Source organism: Pimephales promelas, chromosome 14, assembly GCF_988280905.1.
Source record: "Pimephales promelas chromosome 14, fPimPro1.hap1.1, whole genome shotgun sequence".
Classification (NCBI taxonomy): domain Eukaryota; kingdom Metazoa; phylum Chordata; class Actinopteri; order Cypriniformes; family Leuciscidae; genus Pimephales; species Pimephales promelas.
This window is the reverse complement of record NC_142782.1, coordinates 14,352,738-14,369,300: the sequence shown is the minus strand read 5'-3', so window position 1 is coordinate 14,369,300 and position 16,563 is coordinate 14,352,738. Positions and strand designations below refer to the sequence as shown.

Sequence of the window (16,563 nt, the reverse complement as noted above, 5' to 3'; positions counted from 1 at the left end):
ATTAATTATTTTATCCATTAATCCATTTTGGGATAAGGCTGTAACATAAAATGTGGACAAAGTTAAAAGCTGTACTGTAAGTAAATATGTATTTATTTAATATATATATATAATGAAAAATCAAAATTCCATTAAACTTGTAATTTAAAATTGTATTGTTTCTTTGTGATTACAATCCAAACCAAAAACATATGCAACTGTTCTCAAAAATGGTCTTTTGTAGAGTGAAATAAAATGTTTTAAATAAGACAGAGAATACCAGTGCATAAGAATCCTTTATTCATTCAACTTAATCTATATGCATAAGGTTCTTTACCACAGGTTTCATCAGAAAAAAAAAAGAAAAGAAAAGAGGAAAAATGTAACCCTCTACAAAATTTGATATAGCCTCTCTTTGTCTTTACATATTCTGTTCACTCAACACACAGCAAGCAGTGACAACTAGAGAACATGAGCAGCTCTGAACCCCATTTAATAGTTGGGCGTTCTAATAATCAAGTGCTTAAAAACCCCCAATAAGATCTCAGCAATTCCAGCAGAAAAAAAAGATGATTTCTCATTTGCATGTTTATGTATTAATGTGTCTGATTTTGAAAGGCAGTTCTCAGGATAGACAAATAACAGCTCGTAAGTTGAATTCAAACTGAAGTTCGCGGACAAAAAATGTGTGATGTCATGTGTAACAATCAGCGTATTTTGAGGAATAACTCAAATCCATATCCTCACTTCAGGTTCCTCTTTTTTCTACCAGTAGCATTGCTAATATTTATACCAAGACTTAAATCATGAAGGTTGAAGTATAAGGGCGTCACAGATATGATGAAGGGGGGCAGGACATCTCTACAGCTGGCTGACTGCTACCTCAGGACCCCCCCGAAATACATCACTGCAACCCATTGCCAACAACCAGATCTTTTTCTCGATCCACTTTCTGGACAATAATGGAGAATCGGCACTGGACTACAGCGCCATGTCAAATTGAACTGCTCTAAAGCTCTTTAAACGCTAATAGGAGACACATACGCTGAAGTTACAGGAGTCGGTTGTTCCTGTAAGTCTCTTCTGTAAGACTGATCTATAATACTGAGTCAATGGCGAGTACAATCACTGACGCTATTGAACTTTCTGCTGGTCACTGAGCGTCAGGACAGGGTCTCGTTCAACTGGGGCATGAAAGGAGGAAAGCTGCTATTGCGGGATATAATGAAACCAAAGCAAATGGGAGGAATAAGGCAGGAAAGTGACGGAGTGAAGGGTGAACTTCAGTGTTTACTTGGTGTGAACCATAGAGGTGCTGAACAGAAGCTTCTGCTTTTTCTTTTTCTTCTTCCCCCCTTTCTCAACTAAAAAGAAAAGAAAGGGAATGTAACAAACGTTCTGGAAATCACTTTCAATCCGCTTTCAATTTTTCCTTCGTTTCAGAGCAAGCTAGTTGAGGGGAGATTCATTTGAAATGATTAATTTGAAAGGTCTCTTGTCCAGAAGTCCCCGAGAAGTATTTTATGCACTTTTGTGGTTTAACAAATGTTTTATTAGTATTATTTAAGTAAACTTGACTTTAATACAGTCAAACAAACACCACTTTTATCATTTCAACAACAAAAAACTATAACTGATATCACATTTTATTTTTTTTAAGAAATACATTTTTAATGAGCAAGGATTAAATAAATTGAGCAAAAGTGAAAAAGAAAAATATATAATGCTACTAAAGAATGATTATTGAAGGATCATGTGACATTGAAGTAATGGCTGCTAGAAATTCAGCTTTACCATCACAGGAATAAATTACATTTAAAAACATTTTGAATTGTAAATTGTTACTTTAAATAATATTACTGGGTTTACTGTATTTTTTTTTTTATCAATTAAAATTTGAAAATTTATTTTACAGTGTCCATTACAGGTTACATGTAGTTACTGTAGTAATATCTATAATGCATAATTACATGCCAACCCTAACCCTATAGACCATTTTGCAGGATGTAAACACTGGTCCAGAAGCACTTCCTGTTTCAGTTTAACACTACATAAAACCTGGGATAGAATACAACCAACAGAACATGTAAAGCTGAATCAAAAAGTTAAACAAACATCTTTAAGATATTTTCTTTACATGTGAAATAAAGAAAACAGTTACAAACTGAAACAGGAAGTGCTTCTGGACCAGTGTTGTTTAAATCTTGCAAAATGGTCTATAGTAAGAACATGTAGTTCATTATTATTACTCCGCATTCCACTGTAACACGGCACCTTAAAATAAACTAACTTAACCTCTTTTTGAACAGTAGTGTATATAAATATTTTTCTCACCAGGGATGGGTAAAGCCTGTGCTGGGCCTTGATTTCCATTGTCCAGCTGAGACAAAGCCTGCTCGAAGGCCTGACTGAAGGAGTTTTGGAAACTGGGTACTGGGACCCGATCCGAGCCGTCACTCTCTCCATCACTGTCTGCCATAGGAGGGGCCAGGAACATGTCTGCTATGGAAGAAAACACACACGTCACTACAAAACTACGCTGATAAGAGTGAGCTAACAGTGAGCCAACAAGAAACAAGTGCATCAGTCAGGTCAAGTGTTGACAGGAGGCTTACTTTTCTTTGGGATGCTTTTTGGCCCGGCATCCACACGGGCTTTCCCATCTTTCAGCATCTACACCAGAGGGGATCATCAGTATGGGACAATTTGACACCGACAATGGCATTATTTTTTTACTATATTCAAATTTAGCTTTAGTGCAGATTTTCCCACTACATGAAGACAATGTGATGGCTACGAAATTGACTATTTTGTTGTGATAAAAGTGAAAAAGTGCTTTAGGCAAACCTGAGCGAAGGACATGCAGTGAGAGTCCTCTTCCACACTGGCGACACTCAAAGATGGACTGTGCTCACTCAGATTAGGGAACATCACTCCATCTGAAATAAATATGAGAAATGAGCACAAAAGAAAGCACTGAAGAGAGAGAGTGAGTGAGTGAGTGAGTGTTACCTGATAAAGGGCTGGTGCTCAGAGGGGACGGGGGTCCCAGCAGGAACTCTGGGATGTGCATCCCTGATCCGCTCTGAGGAGGAGATCCAAACGCAGGAAAATGCTGGAGGTTCTCCAGCCCAATGTGCACCTCTGGATCTGAACACGTCAAGACATTCAATGAATCACACCCCGACAAACCAACTACAACATCTGAATCGAGTTCAAAAATCTGACATTTTGTCTATTTAAAAAACATCTCCTCTGAAACAATAAGCAATGGGGAACTAAATCCTCACATTTCCCCTGTTTCCTGCTCTCCTCCATCTCAATCCTCTTCTCTCTTCTTTTTTCATCCCTTGCTTTCTTCTGTCTCAGGCGCTTCCGTTTCTCCAAGTCATCTGCAAGACAAACACAAATATTTTTTTTTTTTTTTTGAGATATGTAGTATAATAGTTTCCCATTTCCACTTTGCACTTTCTGTGAGAACCATGTTTACAGTTTTCCACCAAAATAAAAGCTAGATGGTTTAACTCTTGCAAGTTCAGAAATTAAGACACAAGTTGTTATTTTACTAGACTTATTTAATATTTCTTTATCACTTACATGTATTTTATAGTGGAGTTGTATTACTGTATTGTAGTATTTAGCATGCACGTACCTGCGAAGCTGTCCAGGGTCTCTTTAGAGAGAACGGGTGGCTGAAGATTAAGCTCACACAGGCTGAACTCACACGTGAGGGGCAGGTGAGAGAGGTACCGATGCCGACGGCGAATATCCTACGAATGAGCTCTGTGTTAATTACTTCATCATAGCAGGCGGCATTACTTAAATCCTGATCCTTTGAGAGGAACATTAATTCACTCTAGTCAAAGATTATTTTTACACACAAAAATAACCATATTTAATGCCAGGGTGTTAACTGGGCACTGAGGTCATCTGAAAATGTGTGACAGTACTGTCGTAAATGTGAGGGACTGTGTACCTCAGAGACTGTTTGTCCATCAATCTCCACTACGGTAGCGGTGATAGACTGAGGGCTGTTCTCCAGGCTCCCGTACTCTCTTAGCAGACAGCGCACGTTCACCGGGTGCAGAAACATCTGCTGACCATCCTCAGCTACAGAGAGAAATAACAGTCATAATTACTCTCCATCTCCATTGCTTACAGAGTTACGGTGGTATAATATAACTGGAAAAGACTATTTAAAGCCTCATTACAAATAGAATAACACACACCTTGATAGAAGTAGTAATATGGGCCATGATGAGCAGTCTGACTGGTCTGAGGGGTCTCTTCTACAGGTTTGTCTTCCAGAGTCCCTTCAGGCATCTCTTCAGCCACCTCAGGAACACTTTGAGCGGTCATCTCTTCCACTGGCTCCTCATGAGCCTCCTGAAGCTCATCATCAAAAGCTGAGGCATACTGCACGATGGGCTGTGGAGGGACACACTACATTGAAGTCCAATAATGTGACACAATTATATTTGGTCAATATTCAGTTTCCAATTTAACTACTACTTTAACTACTACTATTCAGGTTCCAGTGTCTTTAACTACTATATACTAACATTTAAATGAATCAGTTGATACAATTAACTTGAGTACTTGCATGTTTACCTTTGTCAGACAAAAAATACCTACAGGTAATAACAGCTGCAATTCTGCTGCAAGTTCAGTAATTACATCTATACTTGCACTGTTGACCCTTCCTTTCCACTTTAAACCTACCCAAACCACTTAACCAGTCTCTAACCACATCCGTATCCCACCTCAATAGCAGCAAACGTGTTTTGGGTTGCATTTTATTTTACAGTGCGCGCGCTTACCTAAGAAAGTACTGGGTAATATAAGGCAACTACATGGGTTAAGGTTCAAGTTTAGTACCTAGTTATTATCCAGTTAGTGCAATTACTAATAAGTGCATGGTAGGTCCATGGGAACAGGACTATAAAATAACGTTTGCAGTACAACATGAACACAGTAAGCACATTGTACCCAACATTGTTTTTAGCAGTTTAAAGCAGTCTACACTGGACACGAGCGGCGCGACAAAAGCAAATGGGTCATTCTATGTCAACTTAAACAGAGATTCCCTAATATTTTTACTTTTTTTTTTTTTTTCCAGGTGAAAGAAATACATAAACGAAGAAGAAAGGCAAAATAAATGTTATGAATGTATAATTCCAGAGTAATGCACCTTTTTGTAGATGGGGGCCAAAATGACAATTGTCACCTGAGATTTGGAGCCAAATTACAGAGGGGTAGAAAGATAGAAGCATCATTATTAGTTTTAACCCATTTATGTTTGGAATCTGTGTTGCATTGTATGCATTTTATTTGCGTTTTTTTTTTTTTTTTTTTTTACACATCCATGACATTTAATATTTTGGCTTTCATCATCATTGATGTTTGTCTTTCTTCAGAAAAAATATTAACAAAATCAAAAATTTAAGAAGTTTCTGTAAATTGTTTGATTTGACATGGAATGACCCAAACAGAACCCATTATAATCAGTAATGCTGTCTACGCTTTGTCTCGTCCAGTGACAGCCTTAAGCTGTTGTGGCACTGGTTTAGGAAGAAAAATTAAAGATTTTATGAGCGAGTTCAGTGGAATAATTATTGAACAGATCACACTGTTTACTGTCTATCATTATTGCTAGAGCTTAATTAAAAGCCATAAACTTGCAACACAGCACTTGACTATAACTTTTTTATTTTCCTATGCTGCATAAAAATAATAGCTACGTTTACATGGATACCCTTTTGTTCAATCGGAATGAAATCAATCCAATTGATAAATCTGAACACTGTTTTTACATGAACAATGTCACAAGCTTCAAATCAGAATAGATTTTTTTGACATATGCACACTGCAACAATATAACTACTGCCACTGTTCGCACATAACTATTCGCCTATATTGGTTCTTTATTTTTTTTTTAAAAAAAACAGCAGACTCTGGTCATGATTTGGAGACAATGAGCATATGAACTGTTTTGCCAGGCTGCTTATATTTATCATGCAATAAATCCCGTGCCCTAAACCAGAAACAAGGACTGGTGAGATGCCGAGTGAAAGGAGAATTTTAGAATAACCAGGAAACTAATTTAGACGGACACTTTATTCAACAGGAAGAACAGCTCGTTCCATGAGTCATGTCTCATTATGCTATTTCAACGTCATTGCATATGCGCAATCCTTTCAGATCCGGTTTTCAATGCGATCAAGTGTTTACATGTCCCCTCGTTCGGATTAGAAAAGGAATAAACCACCCCTTTCAATCCGATCGAAATTCCAATCAGATCGAGCTCAGAACGATTAAGGTGTTTACATTTCAATCCGATTATAAGGGTCCATGTAAACAGCTTTTGAATGACAAAATTCCCAAAACACAGTGGATGATGACTGTGTCAAACAGCCTTTGAGACCATCATGATCATTATTTATTATTTTTACATTTTTTATGCATTTGGCAAACACTTTTATCCAAAGTACACATTTACATTCTTATGAGTTCTTGCTTTCCCTAGGAATCGAATCTGTGACCTTGGCGTTGCAAGCGCACATGCTCTACTGTATGAGATACAGCACAGCTGTAGCTATAATCTACAGGAAAGCTCATAATCTGAAGCCCAGAGCCCGTAGGGCAGCAGAGCAGAGTCCTAAAAGAAAGGAGCACAGTTTCAACTGACCTTGGAGTTAGTGAGGTTCTTGACCACAGACACCTCTGGAGAGAAGTGCTCTGATAGAGACAGTTTCCTCATGTCCGCCACATCAACAGAACCGCCGTATTTACGGCGACACTTCAAAAGACCCTCTTCCCGCTCCTGTTCATTCAGAGATTAAATGTGAGGGTTACGTGTTAGTGTGCAGTGTTTGGAGAGTAACAAAATCTAACAATTTTTAATAATGTAAAATAGCTCAGTCGTGTAGCTGTTTAGCCTTTCTAAATGTCAATGTATTCAGTTTCATACAAGCATGATGCATAAATGGTTTATAATAATAATTACATTTTACAAGTTATTGTCCCCTTAAACAGCTTTATTGCAGTTTAAGATATTTTTGAGTAAAGTATAGCAATTTTATTTTTATTTATGTATTTGGCAGATGCTTTTATCCACAGGGACTTTTCAAAATGTATTTAACAATGTCACAGTTTTATAAACCAGTTCATTAAACATTACATAGCTGGTCGCATGTAAACATTTAAGTTTGCTGCCATCAACCTAAATTCTCATCGATTTTCTGAAATAAAGTATACCATAAATAGCAGATCCTGAGTTATACAACTTATGTTTTTGTCCCCTTAAATAGCTTCAACGTCAACATCTAAACTAGTTGAGTAACATATACCAACTACTTGTACACAAAACAGAAGTGTGACTTGTTTAACTAGCTTTGAGTTTGAAAGCAGCTTGTCCAACCCAACATTCATATGCCGGTGTGAATGCATGTGTACCTGGAGCTGCAGTAAAGCACTCTGTATGAAACAGGATTGTGGGTCGTCTTTCTCTTGGCTTAGCTGGGATTGGAGGGCCATTCTCTCTTCAGCAAGCAAACCCAAAACCTGCTGCTGAGACGCCAGCAGTAGCTTAGAGTATGCACGCAAATGCACATCTGCAGAAAAGAGAGGGGGGTTGTCAAATAAGACCAACTCAAGAGATCGCCACACAAATCTCATTCAAAAAGCAGAATGCCTCACCTTCAAAATGAATGGGCTCCTCCACTTTAACCCACTGAGAGCTGGGAAGAGCCACCAGCGATCCCTTCTCTCTCCGCATCAGACGCATAGTGATGGCGTTACCAGACACGTACTGACGGGTCTCCATTGCAACCACACTGAAAGTTGACAAGATGGATTTTATTGACATAAATGAGACAGTACTATTTGTTCACTGAGTAAATATGTACACTACTGGTAAACCCTTTGGCATGATTCATTTGTTATCTTAAATTAATCTCTTATGCTGACAAAGCCTGTGTTTGCCTGCAATATTGTGCATATTAGACTTTTATTTTTTATTTTTTTCAAAGATTATGTGCCACTGAAGACTGTAGCAATGGGTGCTGAAAATTCAACTTCACAGTTACAGTAATAAATTAAAATTTACAATACATTAGAATAGAAAAGAGTTATTTTAAATTGTAATATCTCATAATATTACTTCAAATAAAAGTAGCCTTGAGCATTAGTGACTTCTTTCAAAAGCAATTTAAATTGCCGCCACCGCCTTTTGTTTCATGAAGTGAAACATGTTCACATTAAAGGTGTAGTAATCGATTTCCAATGAGCGCTTTTAAAAATTTAGGGAATCATTTTCCATATGCCTGTTCTGTGTGTGCTGAAAAAAAATATTGCGTTTAGTCTTAGCTGTGAATAGGAGAAAAACAAAAAGTGGATCGGACCTAATTAGACCAAACACTTTAACGCTCTTGTATCTACTCATGATGAGGGAGGAGAGAGTGTGAGCGAAGGGGACATTTGTAGAAAGAGAGATGGCTGAGATTAGGGGTGGGAATCATCCACATACGCATCACAATGCATCCAGGTATCGATTTTTTTTTTTCCCCATCACCACCCTAATCCGAGATATAACCAAAGAAGAAATAGTCAAATGAATATAATTGGAAAAAGAAGGGTTACAATTAGGCAAGAGCTAGGAAACAATTTAATATTGCAAAAGCTTTCCAGCGCTAGAGAGAAATTAGAGAGCGGGAAGGCCCGAAAAAAGATGCAGAGTTTGCTTTTGTTTCTGCTTGATGCATAGGTAACACTGATTTTTGCTTTGTTTCACAGAACCAAGATAAGCTGTTAAATTGCAGCAGATTCATCCATATTTGCATGAGCTTTTTTAGTGTGGTTTGTGGTTGCCTGTGGTGCATAGCATGTTTTGTTATTTTTGGGGCGAGCAATGAAATGGGTGTGTTTGTTTGGGTGTCGATTTCAAATATCAACAGTGTTTCTCAGAAATTGCTTACTGCACCTTTAACCAAAACAAAACAATCTCAGAATTTCAGTATGAACCTCTTGAGATCAGCGCTGTGCACAGCCTCATAGCATATGGGGCACTTGGACCAACTCTTCTCACTCAGAGAGAGGTAGTGCAACATGCATGGCCAACAGTAGATGTGGCCGCAGCGCGTGATGTGGGCCGCCACAGGGGGATACAGGCAGATCGGACAAGACGGCACCTCGTGACTGTAGATGCGCTGTGTGGAAAGAGAACAAATCATGAGCAACATTTGAAGAAAATGCACTGACAGCAAATACAAGGAGGAGTAAAGTCTGAACTGACCACTTGCTGCACGCAGTCCCAGTCCACCAGAGTGTCCGGATCAGTGAAGTGTGCTTGATAGTCCTGATCGTCAATCACCACAAACTGGCAACTTGTCGACAAAAGGAAGATGTGCTTATCAGCTAATCATTTTTCTCTTTTGACAACATGAACTGACACAACAAGTACACCAGAAAAAATTAAGCAATCACGTTGCTTGCAAGCTGTTAATCCAGTTTTGAAAAAGGTAGAGCTTTAAAGGTAACCTTTAAACAGTACACAAGTGTTATAGACCATTTCACAAGATGTAAACAACACTGGTCCAGAAGCACTTCCTGTTTCAGTTTGTAACTGTTTTCTTTATTTCACATGTAAAGAAAACATCTTAAAGATGTTTGTTCAACTTTTTGATTCAGTTTTAAATGTTCTGTTGGTTGTATTTTATCCCAGCTTTTATGTAGTGTTAAAAAACTGAAACAGGAAGTGCTTCTGGACCAGTGTTGTTTACATCTTGCAAAATGGTCTATTACGGTTAACTAAAACTATTAAGGTACATTTATGTTAACTGAAATTAAATGTAAAGCAATTTAGAAGATACTTAAATATTTCAGTCGGTTGCCAATTTTCCTAATCCAAACTAAAAATTGAAAATAACTAAACAACTAAAACTATAGTTAAAATATAAATAAATATTAAAAATATAAATAAATAATATAATCCTACTACATTAAAGGGGTCATGAAATGGATATTTTATTTTATTACATTCCTTCAGGTTTAATGTTAATAAAGTTTTTCGCACATAAAAAAAAAACTATATATGCAAAAAAACTATTATTCTGACCCTTTGTCAGTTTTTGATCAGTTTAAGGGGTGGCTCCTTTAAGGCTTGTCAGTAAACAGCCGCTGTTATGACTGACTAATGTAATTGGCTAGAAAACAGTTATCAACACCCACTCGCTATGACATGCAAGTTTGTGTTTTGAAAATATAGGCTACATATAAAGCCTTCATTCACAGACAAAGCATTATTAAATAATTAACTATGGTGAGATAATCTGTAACTATTGTCGATGTCTTGCTTTGGAGGCAGTCATCATAAGCGAATGTTTTTGATTTCTCACGTCATGACCCCTTTCAAAAATGATATAATACTACAATAATGATATTACTAATAACACTGTGGTACACTAAATATTGTTGTGTGTGATTTAATACCAATTGATACAAAAATATACAACATTCTGCTGTACTCACTTGGCCTGTAGGAAAAGCTCCTTGTTGAAGGGCTTGTGTTTGTGACCCCACTTGTTGCGGCGACCCCAGCAGGAATGGCCATCTCCTCCAGAGCCAAAATGGCCTCCACGTGGCTCAAACGAAAAGTTGAGCAGGTGGTTCAGACTTATCTTTTTGGGTCCAGCAAACTGAGCCGGGCTAAACTCTGCCCGGCGGTTCTCTGCTACCTAATGAGAAAGAACCCAACAGTTGTTCCAACTGGTTATACCAGATAACTACAGGTCTGTTTGTTTACTTACTGTTATTTTCTAGTAGTTCATTAACCAGGATGATTATTGCAAACCATACAAGAATAAAAACAGCCCAATGAAAGCACAAATGAATCACATTGCAAAGGCTTATTGAAACACACCTCTTCTCTTCTCCCACCACCAGCGAGGCCATACTGTCGCCCCCCTCCGCCACCTCTCTGAGGGGGTCTCTTGTCAAAATTCTTGCTTTTCTGTGGCTGGGAGCGACGTGGGCCTGGCAAGCTCTCGGTCTTGGCAAAAGTAGGCTCACGCTTGCGGCTATAGCGCTTTGAGCCCCCATTATTCTTACCATCTAAAAGAACAGGAAAAAAAGGATAAACGTCAAAATGCATGAATATATTACTCCTATCATAACATTTTACTTGACATGGGGGTGCCTCCTCCACCAACTTCAGGGAAAATAAAACATTTTCTTGATTGCAATATTGACCACTTGATATGTGCCGTACCTCTGCAAGCTGAAATTAGATATATGCCCCTTTTGTAAAATGAAAGAACTATGCACTTTTCAATATTTTTGACAACATTCAAAGTCACACAAGGCCTTAGCTAATCAATTCAGTCACACACTGCACTTTAAAGTGTTTCAGAAGACCAGATGATAAGAGTAGGGGTGCACACTCATAGCTTATCATCCGGCAGCAGAAGTCGCTGTCCCATACGCCACAACAAAACATTGTCACACGCATAACTAAAATACAGACAACACGGTTTACATTATCTACAGTGATTTGGTTCTGATATGCTAGAGGGGTTTCTTGGGTCCATCCAAAAGCTAGAGGGCAATACAGCACTGAAGCTTTTCGCCTGGTCACATGGCAGACTGCAGATAAGAATAGATCCTTCCTGATCCTGACCATGATCCTCATGCATCTGATCTGCTACTAAGAGGAGCAGCATATACAATAAACCTAAATATGTATCTCCTTGGGGGAATATAGTTGCAAATGTTGGGTTAGTTTAGGGAAATTTCAACTTTGATATTGGTTTATCTATATAAGAGAGTGACACACACACCACCATGTTGTGTTATTAGAACAGTAGTTTATATTAGATGGACTGTGAATATATATTTATAGATATAGATGGACACCATGACATAATTGACAATCACAGGAAAAGCAGTCTGAATAGGTTGAGAAAAGGTTGAACTAGTATTATCCCATACAAGGTTCAGAGTTCCACATTTGTACAAGAATTTACAGCTTTCAGTCCATGCGTTTACGTAATTTATTGTGGTGTCCAGTCCATTCCACCTCACACACACACACACTCATGCTCAGATAACACGATTAGTGAGTGTCACTCCTATTAATAAATAAACAGATATCAATAGTTTTGAAACAAAACTTAAATCCAATAAACTACTAACCTAACATGCATCTATAACCAACTGAATTCCTATAAATGCATACAACGTTGATTTGTTCATTAAATATATTTATAATTGTAATATTTAAATAAAATATTGAATATAGTTTACTTTGGATTTATTTGATTCAAAAATTAATGTACCCCCCAAAAATATATAAAAAAAATAGCCAAATAACAATTCTACAGGAACTAAACTACTACAAACACTAAGTTTTATTGATAATTTACTTGTTTTTCCATTGTTTATTCGAGAAACGGGCCAATCGCTAGCCGTGGCTACGTTAGGGTGACTATATTTTGATTAGCAGCTAGCAGCTACCAAAAACCAGGACACTCGGCCCAGCAAACACATGGGCCAACTCAAATGATACTCGAAGTTTACTTAAAGATACCTTATTAATTTCAATACATTTAAAAGTAGGTTATTCCTCCTCTGTAGAGATAGAAAATTGTTATATTGTTATATGAAAACAGGACATGTCCTGGGAAAACATGACAGTTGGTCACCCTAGGCTACGTCATCTCGGCAGACACAAACAAAACCCAAGTCCCAAACATTGAAATACGGTTTCCCTTCAAACAGACCACGACAAGCGTGTGTTTGTGTGTATAACAAGACGCTGATTCTGTACCTGTTTTGGCTTTAGAGTCAGTAGGAGTCGAGCCTGTAGAGCTAGAACGGGGCGGGATCTTCGTGTTGTTGCTGCTGCTGTTGTTTGCGTTTGGGTTTTTCTCCATTTTGAGGCCGAACTCCGGGGAGAGAGCTTCGGAGCTCTTTAGCATTAAACGGGGAGAACAACTGGTTGTTGTGAACGCGGGTCAGGCGACGAAGGCCCTTATTCATTTCTGTCAAACGCGGAGACTCCATTACGGCGACATCTTGATCACAAACAAACCGAGAAAAATAGAGACACAATCCAAATGTCTCAGTAAAAAAAGCTGTGCGCTAACACAAAAAAACAAGTGCCCAAAAAGCGGGGCCTCGCCCCTTGAAAAGCGCAGTTTTCCTTGGCGTGGGAATTGATGCGCCCCACAAGGCGTTTGCCGCTCTCCAAAAGAGGAAAACGGATGAATAAATGGGTTTTAACCCAAATTTTACTTCTGCTAAACAAAGTCAGACATATGGCGACGGGTCGCCAAACGGGAACCGTAAACACCCGGATGAGGGTTATAAGCCTCACAGGGGTTACGAAGTGCGCATGCGTGGAGTCGCCGCTTCTCATTGGTGCATCCGACTGAAAAAAGTGTGGCGTAATCTTAGATGGGTGTGTAATGCATGTGCAATCTCGCATACTTTTTATAGACGAAGAGTTCTGTTTGGTTGTCAATGTATGTGTTGTTATTAATATTCGGTTTATTCGGAAAAAACGTTTGAGTTAATAACAAAAAAGCAGCAGTTGTTTTAGTTAGTACAGAAGAAAAAGTACACGTGACCTACACAACACATGGCCAGAGTTCAGTCTTCACACAATAATGTAATGTAAAGATATAGGCTACTTAATTTACAAATCACTTAAAGTAGAAAATGTAAACTGTTTCGTTATCTGAAATGTTAGGGATCCACATGAACCATGTCCTATCAGTTGTATAAAATAAAATATCAAAACATCAGATCACTGCATGGTTGCAAGATGCATTTAAGACCTACACAAATAATATAACACAAAGTTGTATATGAGGGGTTTTAGATCTCTTCATTATCATCACTCCAATCTTCATAAGCTTCCTCTTCTCTGATAGCACTCAGGGAACAGTTCAGGATTGCTCTCCTAACCTCTTGTTTTTCTGCTGTTGTGGAAGGGAAGAGAAACACAGAATACGGTATGTTCACATACTTGTCTTATTAAATCCCTTGTCTACTCAAATATCACAAATTATAAGAAGAAACACTCTTATAATATTCAATACAATACTTCCAGACATATAAACTGTAGTTCGTCATCTGCCACAATCTTTTCCAAAATTAATAAATTTACTGGTTTTATGAAAAAAAAATTAATTTCATGTTGGCAATAACTTTCTCGTGATCTCGACTAAACAAAAGTTCGTTTTCTCAAGATGATGACTTGATTTTTAAGATGCAGCCTAATATTGGATATTTCAGTATTATAAATTAGTATCTGTGTGCAGTGCACATCATTATTTCCAGTGTTGGGTGAATGATTAAATTACTCCAAAAAAGTAATTAATTACATCTTCATCAGAGTAATTAGATTACTGTACTTATAACTCTCAACAAAGTATTCCATTAGTTATTACTAATTACTTTCTAAATCCCATATAAACCATGAGGACCAGTTCAAAAATACAAGGATAAACATGAAACTGCTCTTTTAATTCATTCAAATAAATAATAGAAAATTGCATAAATTATTCTTGAACTGACCAAAGAATTACATTAAGGAGCTTACATTAATTGAATTAAACTGAATCCATTTCTGGGAAATTCGACTTTGACTTCCATAACACGGCCAGAATAAAACATTTGGACTTTTACATAACGCAATACTTACCAAAAGACAAAGTTATGAAATATACCTAAATTATATGAAAAAAACCTTCAGTATACCAATCTAATCTTAGTTTTGGAGTTCTCTATTCCATAATTTAACCTCAGTTTTATAATTATTTGATTTACACATCAAAATCCTAAATCATCCCCCTGAAAGTAGTTAAAATCCTCATGTAAAATGTGTCATCAGCAGCAATTTTGTTTAGCTTGTTTTAAAATAGATATAGATACCTCGTACAACTCATGTATTTGCCACTAGACATTAACATAGACATTAAATTTTGATCTTAAATCCATTACTGTTTTATATAGAATTGTTCTATGGTCTGTAAAGTAATTAATACAATTACTGTAATTAAATTAGAGAAAAATTAGTAATCCCTTACTTTACTTTTTCAATAACTTAGTAATGCATAACCCAACACAATTTTTTTCATGTGCCCTCCTAATCTTCACACCAAATAACTTCACCTGTCACTCACATGACATCACAGCAATATCAAACTACAACCATCCAATCAATTACTGATAGACACAACAAAGTCTTGCCCTACTGTACATTTCTTGTTCGAGAAGCCATTTAACTCAGATTTATCAGAATAAGGAAGAAAAGACTATGAAGTTCATGGGTGTCAGTTTGATTTGAAGTGTGCTAGGGACAGAAGCACATTCAGAAGTGCATTTTCAGAGACGTGCTGGGTACAAAATTACTCATGACGAAATCTGGTGGGTACGCGACCCCACCGAAATCGACACCTATGATCACATTCCATTTCATGTGGACTTTAACTTCAATGTTATTAATCTACAGCAAATGTACAGTGATCCTAAAACACACGGTAGATCTTTATGTCTAGATCACAAGAATACACAAAAAAAATAATTATCTTCTGTAGGCTCTAGTCTAATGTAACTAATAGAAATAACTTACCATCTGTTTTGCAGTCCAGCAGCATTCTGTCGAGCTGTTGTCTATTGTACTTAACAAGAAACTTCTGACATGTTCTAATCGTTCCTGTGGAGGAGATCAGGAAGGACATGGATGGCAGTAAGAATACACGTCAAGACATTGTGGGGAGTTGGCTTTCATCTCTTTTCACTTCTAAACTTGGACCAGTAACTTACCTCCAACATGTAAACAGTTGAAGAAGCACGGCACCCTCTGGCCTCTGTTCTCAAGGCAGTTGATGAAAGTAAGGGCAGACCAGATGAGTCGATAATGCCCTTTCCTGCAGCGTATGAGGACCACTCCGGTTTGGGCATTCAGGTATTTCACTAAAGAACATTTAAAAAGATTTTACATTTCTGTAACGAGACGTTAAGCTGAGCTAAGTAAATGCAATGTCGCTAGATGAGTTAAAATAACGGTAACGTAAAATAATGACATTCTTATAAGTTGAGATATTCACGATGAGCACAACATGACAACAAGACCAGTGTTTACCCATCACCCCTATGTTAAAGTGCGCTGATCCATAGTCCCCGTGTGCTCGGTTCACGGCTGCTCGGACTGTGTGGTAAATGGCTTTATCCTCCAACAGTGGCAGACTGCTCCGTTCAGAGAAGCAAATCTCGCATAGCAAATACCTGCACACAGTCCAAAGAATAACGAAAGCACGAAATTGTTTAGAAGTTCAAAACCTAACAAAGTGCAAAATATCCTTTTTGCTGTTTCATTACCTCGACTTAAATCTGACCATATTTTCAACACGTGCATATACGGCTTTGAAAACAATTCACTTTGCTTCCGGGTTTCTTTTGGCCAATAATATTCCAAGTTGGTCAAAAGGGGCGGGGTTGCAGTTTGACATCAGCTGATGTATTGTTTAATAAGCCATTTTTAACAGTAACACAATAATCATAGTGGCAAGACTGTTCTTC

The 16,563-nt window shown here is 37.7% G+C and overlaps 2 protein-coding genes across 5 annotated transcripts; both read right to left on the bottom strand.

Annotated features, from left to right (window-relative positions):
- Positions 1–928: 928 nt before the first annotated feature.
- rnf10 (ring finger protein 10) lies at positions 929–13,337 on the bottom strand. Of its 4 annotated transcripts, none has more exons than XM_039663484.2 (17): positions 12,803–13,337; positions 10,898–11,088; positions 10,507–10,712; positions 9,272–9,362; positions 9,001–9,185; positions 7,678–7,814; positions 7,435–7,592; positions 6,668–6,802; positions 4,209–4,422; positions 3,956–4,089; positions 3,632–3,749; positions 3,270–3,371; positions 2,992–3,129; positions 2,827–2,918; positions 2,595–2,652; positions 2,314–2,481; positions 929–1,343 (listed from the first exon to the last, which is right to left on the bottom strand). In XM_039663484.2, the coding sequence occupies exons 1-17, from the start codon at positions 12,951–12,953 to the stop codon at positions 1,270–1,272; spliced, it is 2,352 nt and encodes a 783-aa protein (XP_039519418.2). In that variant the 5' UTR covers positions 12,954–13,337; the 3' UTR covers positions 929–1,269. The 4 variants fall into 4 exon arrangements, with proteins under 4 accessions (XP_039519418.2, XP_039519420.2, XP_039519419.2 ...); XM_039663486.2 differs by having other exon boundaries at positions 4,209–4,407; XM_039663485.2 differs by having other exon boundaries at positions 1,101–1,343; positions 2,314–2,478.
- Positions 13,338–13,504: 167 nt separating this feature from the next.
- pop5 (POP5 homolog, ribonuclease P/MRP subunit) lies at positions 13,505–16,449 on the bottom strand. The gene is made up of 5 exons (XM_039663488.2): positions 16,363–16,449; positions 16,127–16,269; positions 15,808–15,957; positions 15,614–15,697; positions 13,505–13,958 (listed from the first exon to the last, which is right to left on the bottom strand). The coding sequence occupies exons 1-5, from the start codon at positions 16,380–16,382 to the stop codon at positions 13,855–13,857; spliced, it is 501 nt and encodes a 166-aa protein (XP_039519422.2). The 5' UTR covers positions 16,383–16,449; the 3' UTR covers positions 13,505–13,854.
- Between the last annotated feature and the right edge of the window lie 114 nt (positions 16,450–16,563).

What these genes read in the sequence shown, in the direction of transcription:
- rnf10 (XM_039663484.2), bottom strand. Translation starts at nt 12,953, where the DNA reads ATGCTAAAGAGCTCCGAAGCTCTCTCCCCGGAGTTCGGCCTCAAAATG. An exon ending in ATGGACAAACAGTCTCTGAG is followed by an intron (nt 3,750 to 3,955) that starts GTACACAGTCCC and finishes GCTCATTCGTAG; the next exon opens with GATATTCGCCGTCGGCATCG. An exon ending in ACTGCATGTCCTTCGCTCAG is followed by an intron (nt 2,653 to 2,826) that starts GTTTGCCTAAAG and finishes CCTCTGGTGTAG; the next exon opens with ATGCTGAAAGATGGGAAAGC.
- pop5 (XM_039663488.2), bottom strand. Translation starts at nt 16,382, where the DNA reads ATGGTCAGATTTAAGTCGAG. An exon ending in ATGGTCAGATTTAAGTCGAG is followed by an intron (nt 16,270 to 16,362) that starts GTAATGAAACAG and finishes GACTGTGTGCAG; the next exon opens with GTATTTGCTATGCGAGATTT. An exon ending in CTTTAACATAGGGGTGATGG is followed by an intron (nt 15,958 to 16,126) that starts GTAAACACTGGT and finishes AATGTTCTTTAG; the next exon opens with TGAAATACCTGAATGCCCAA.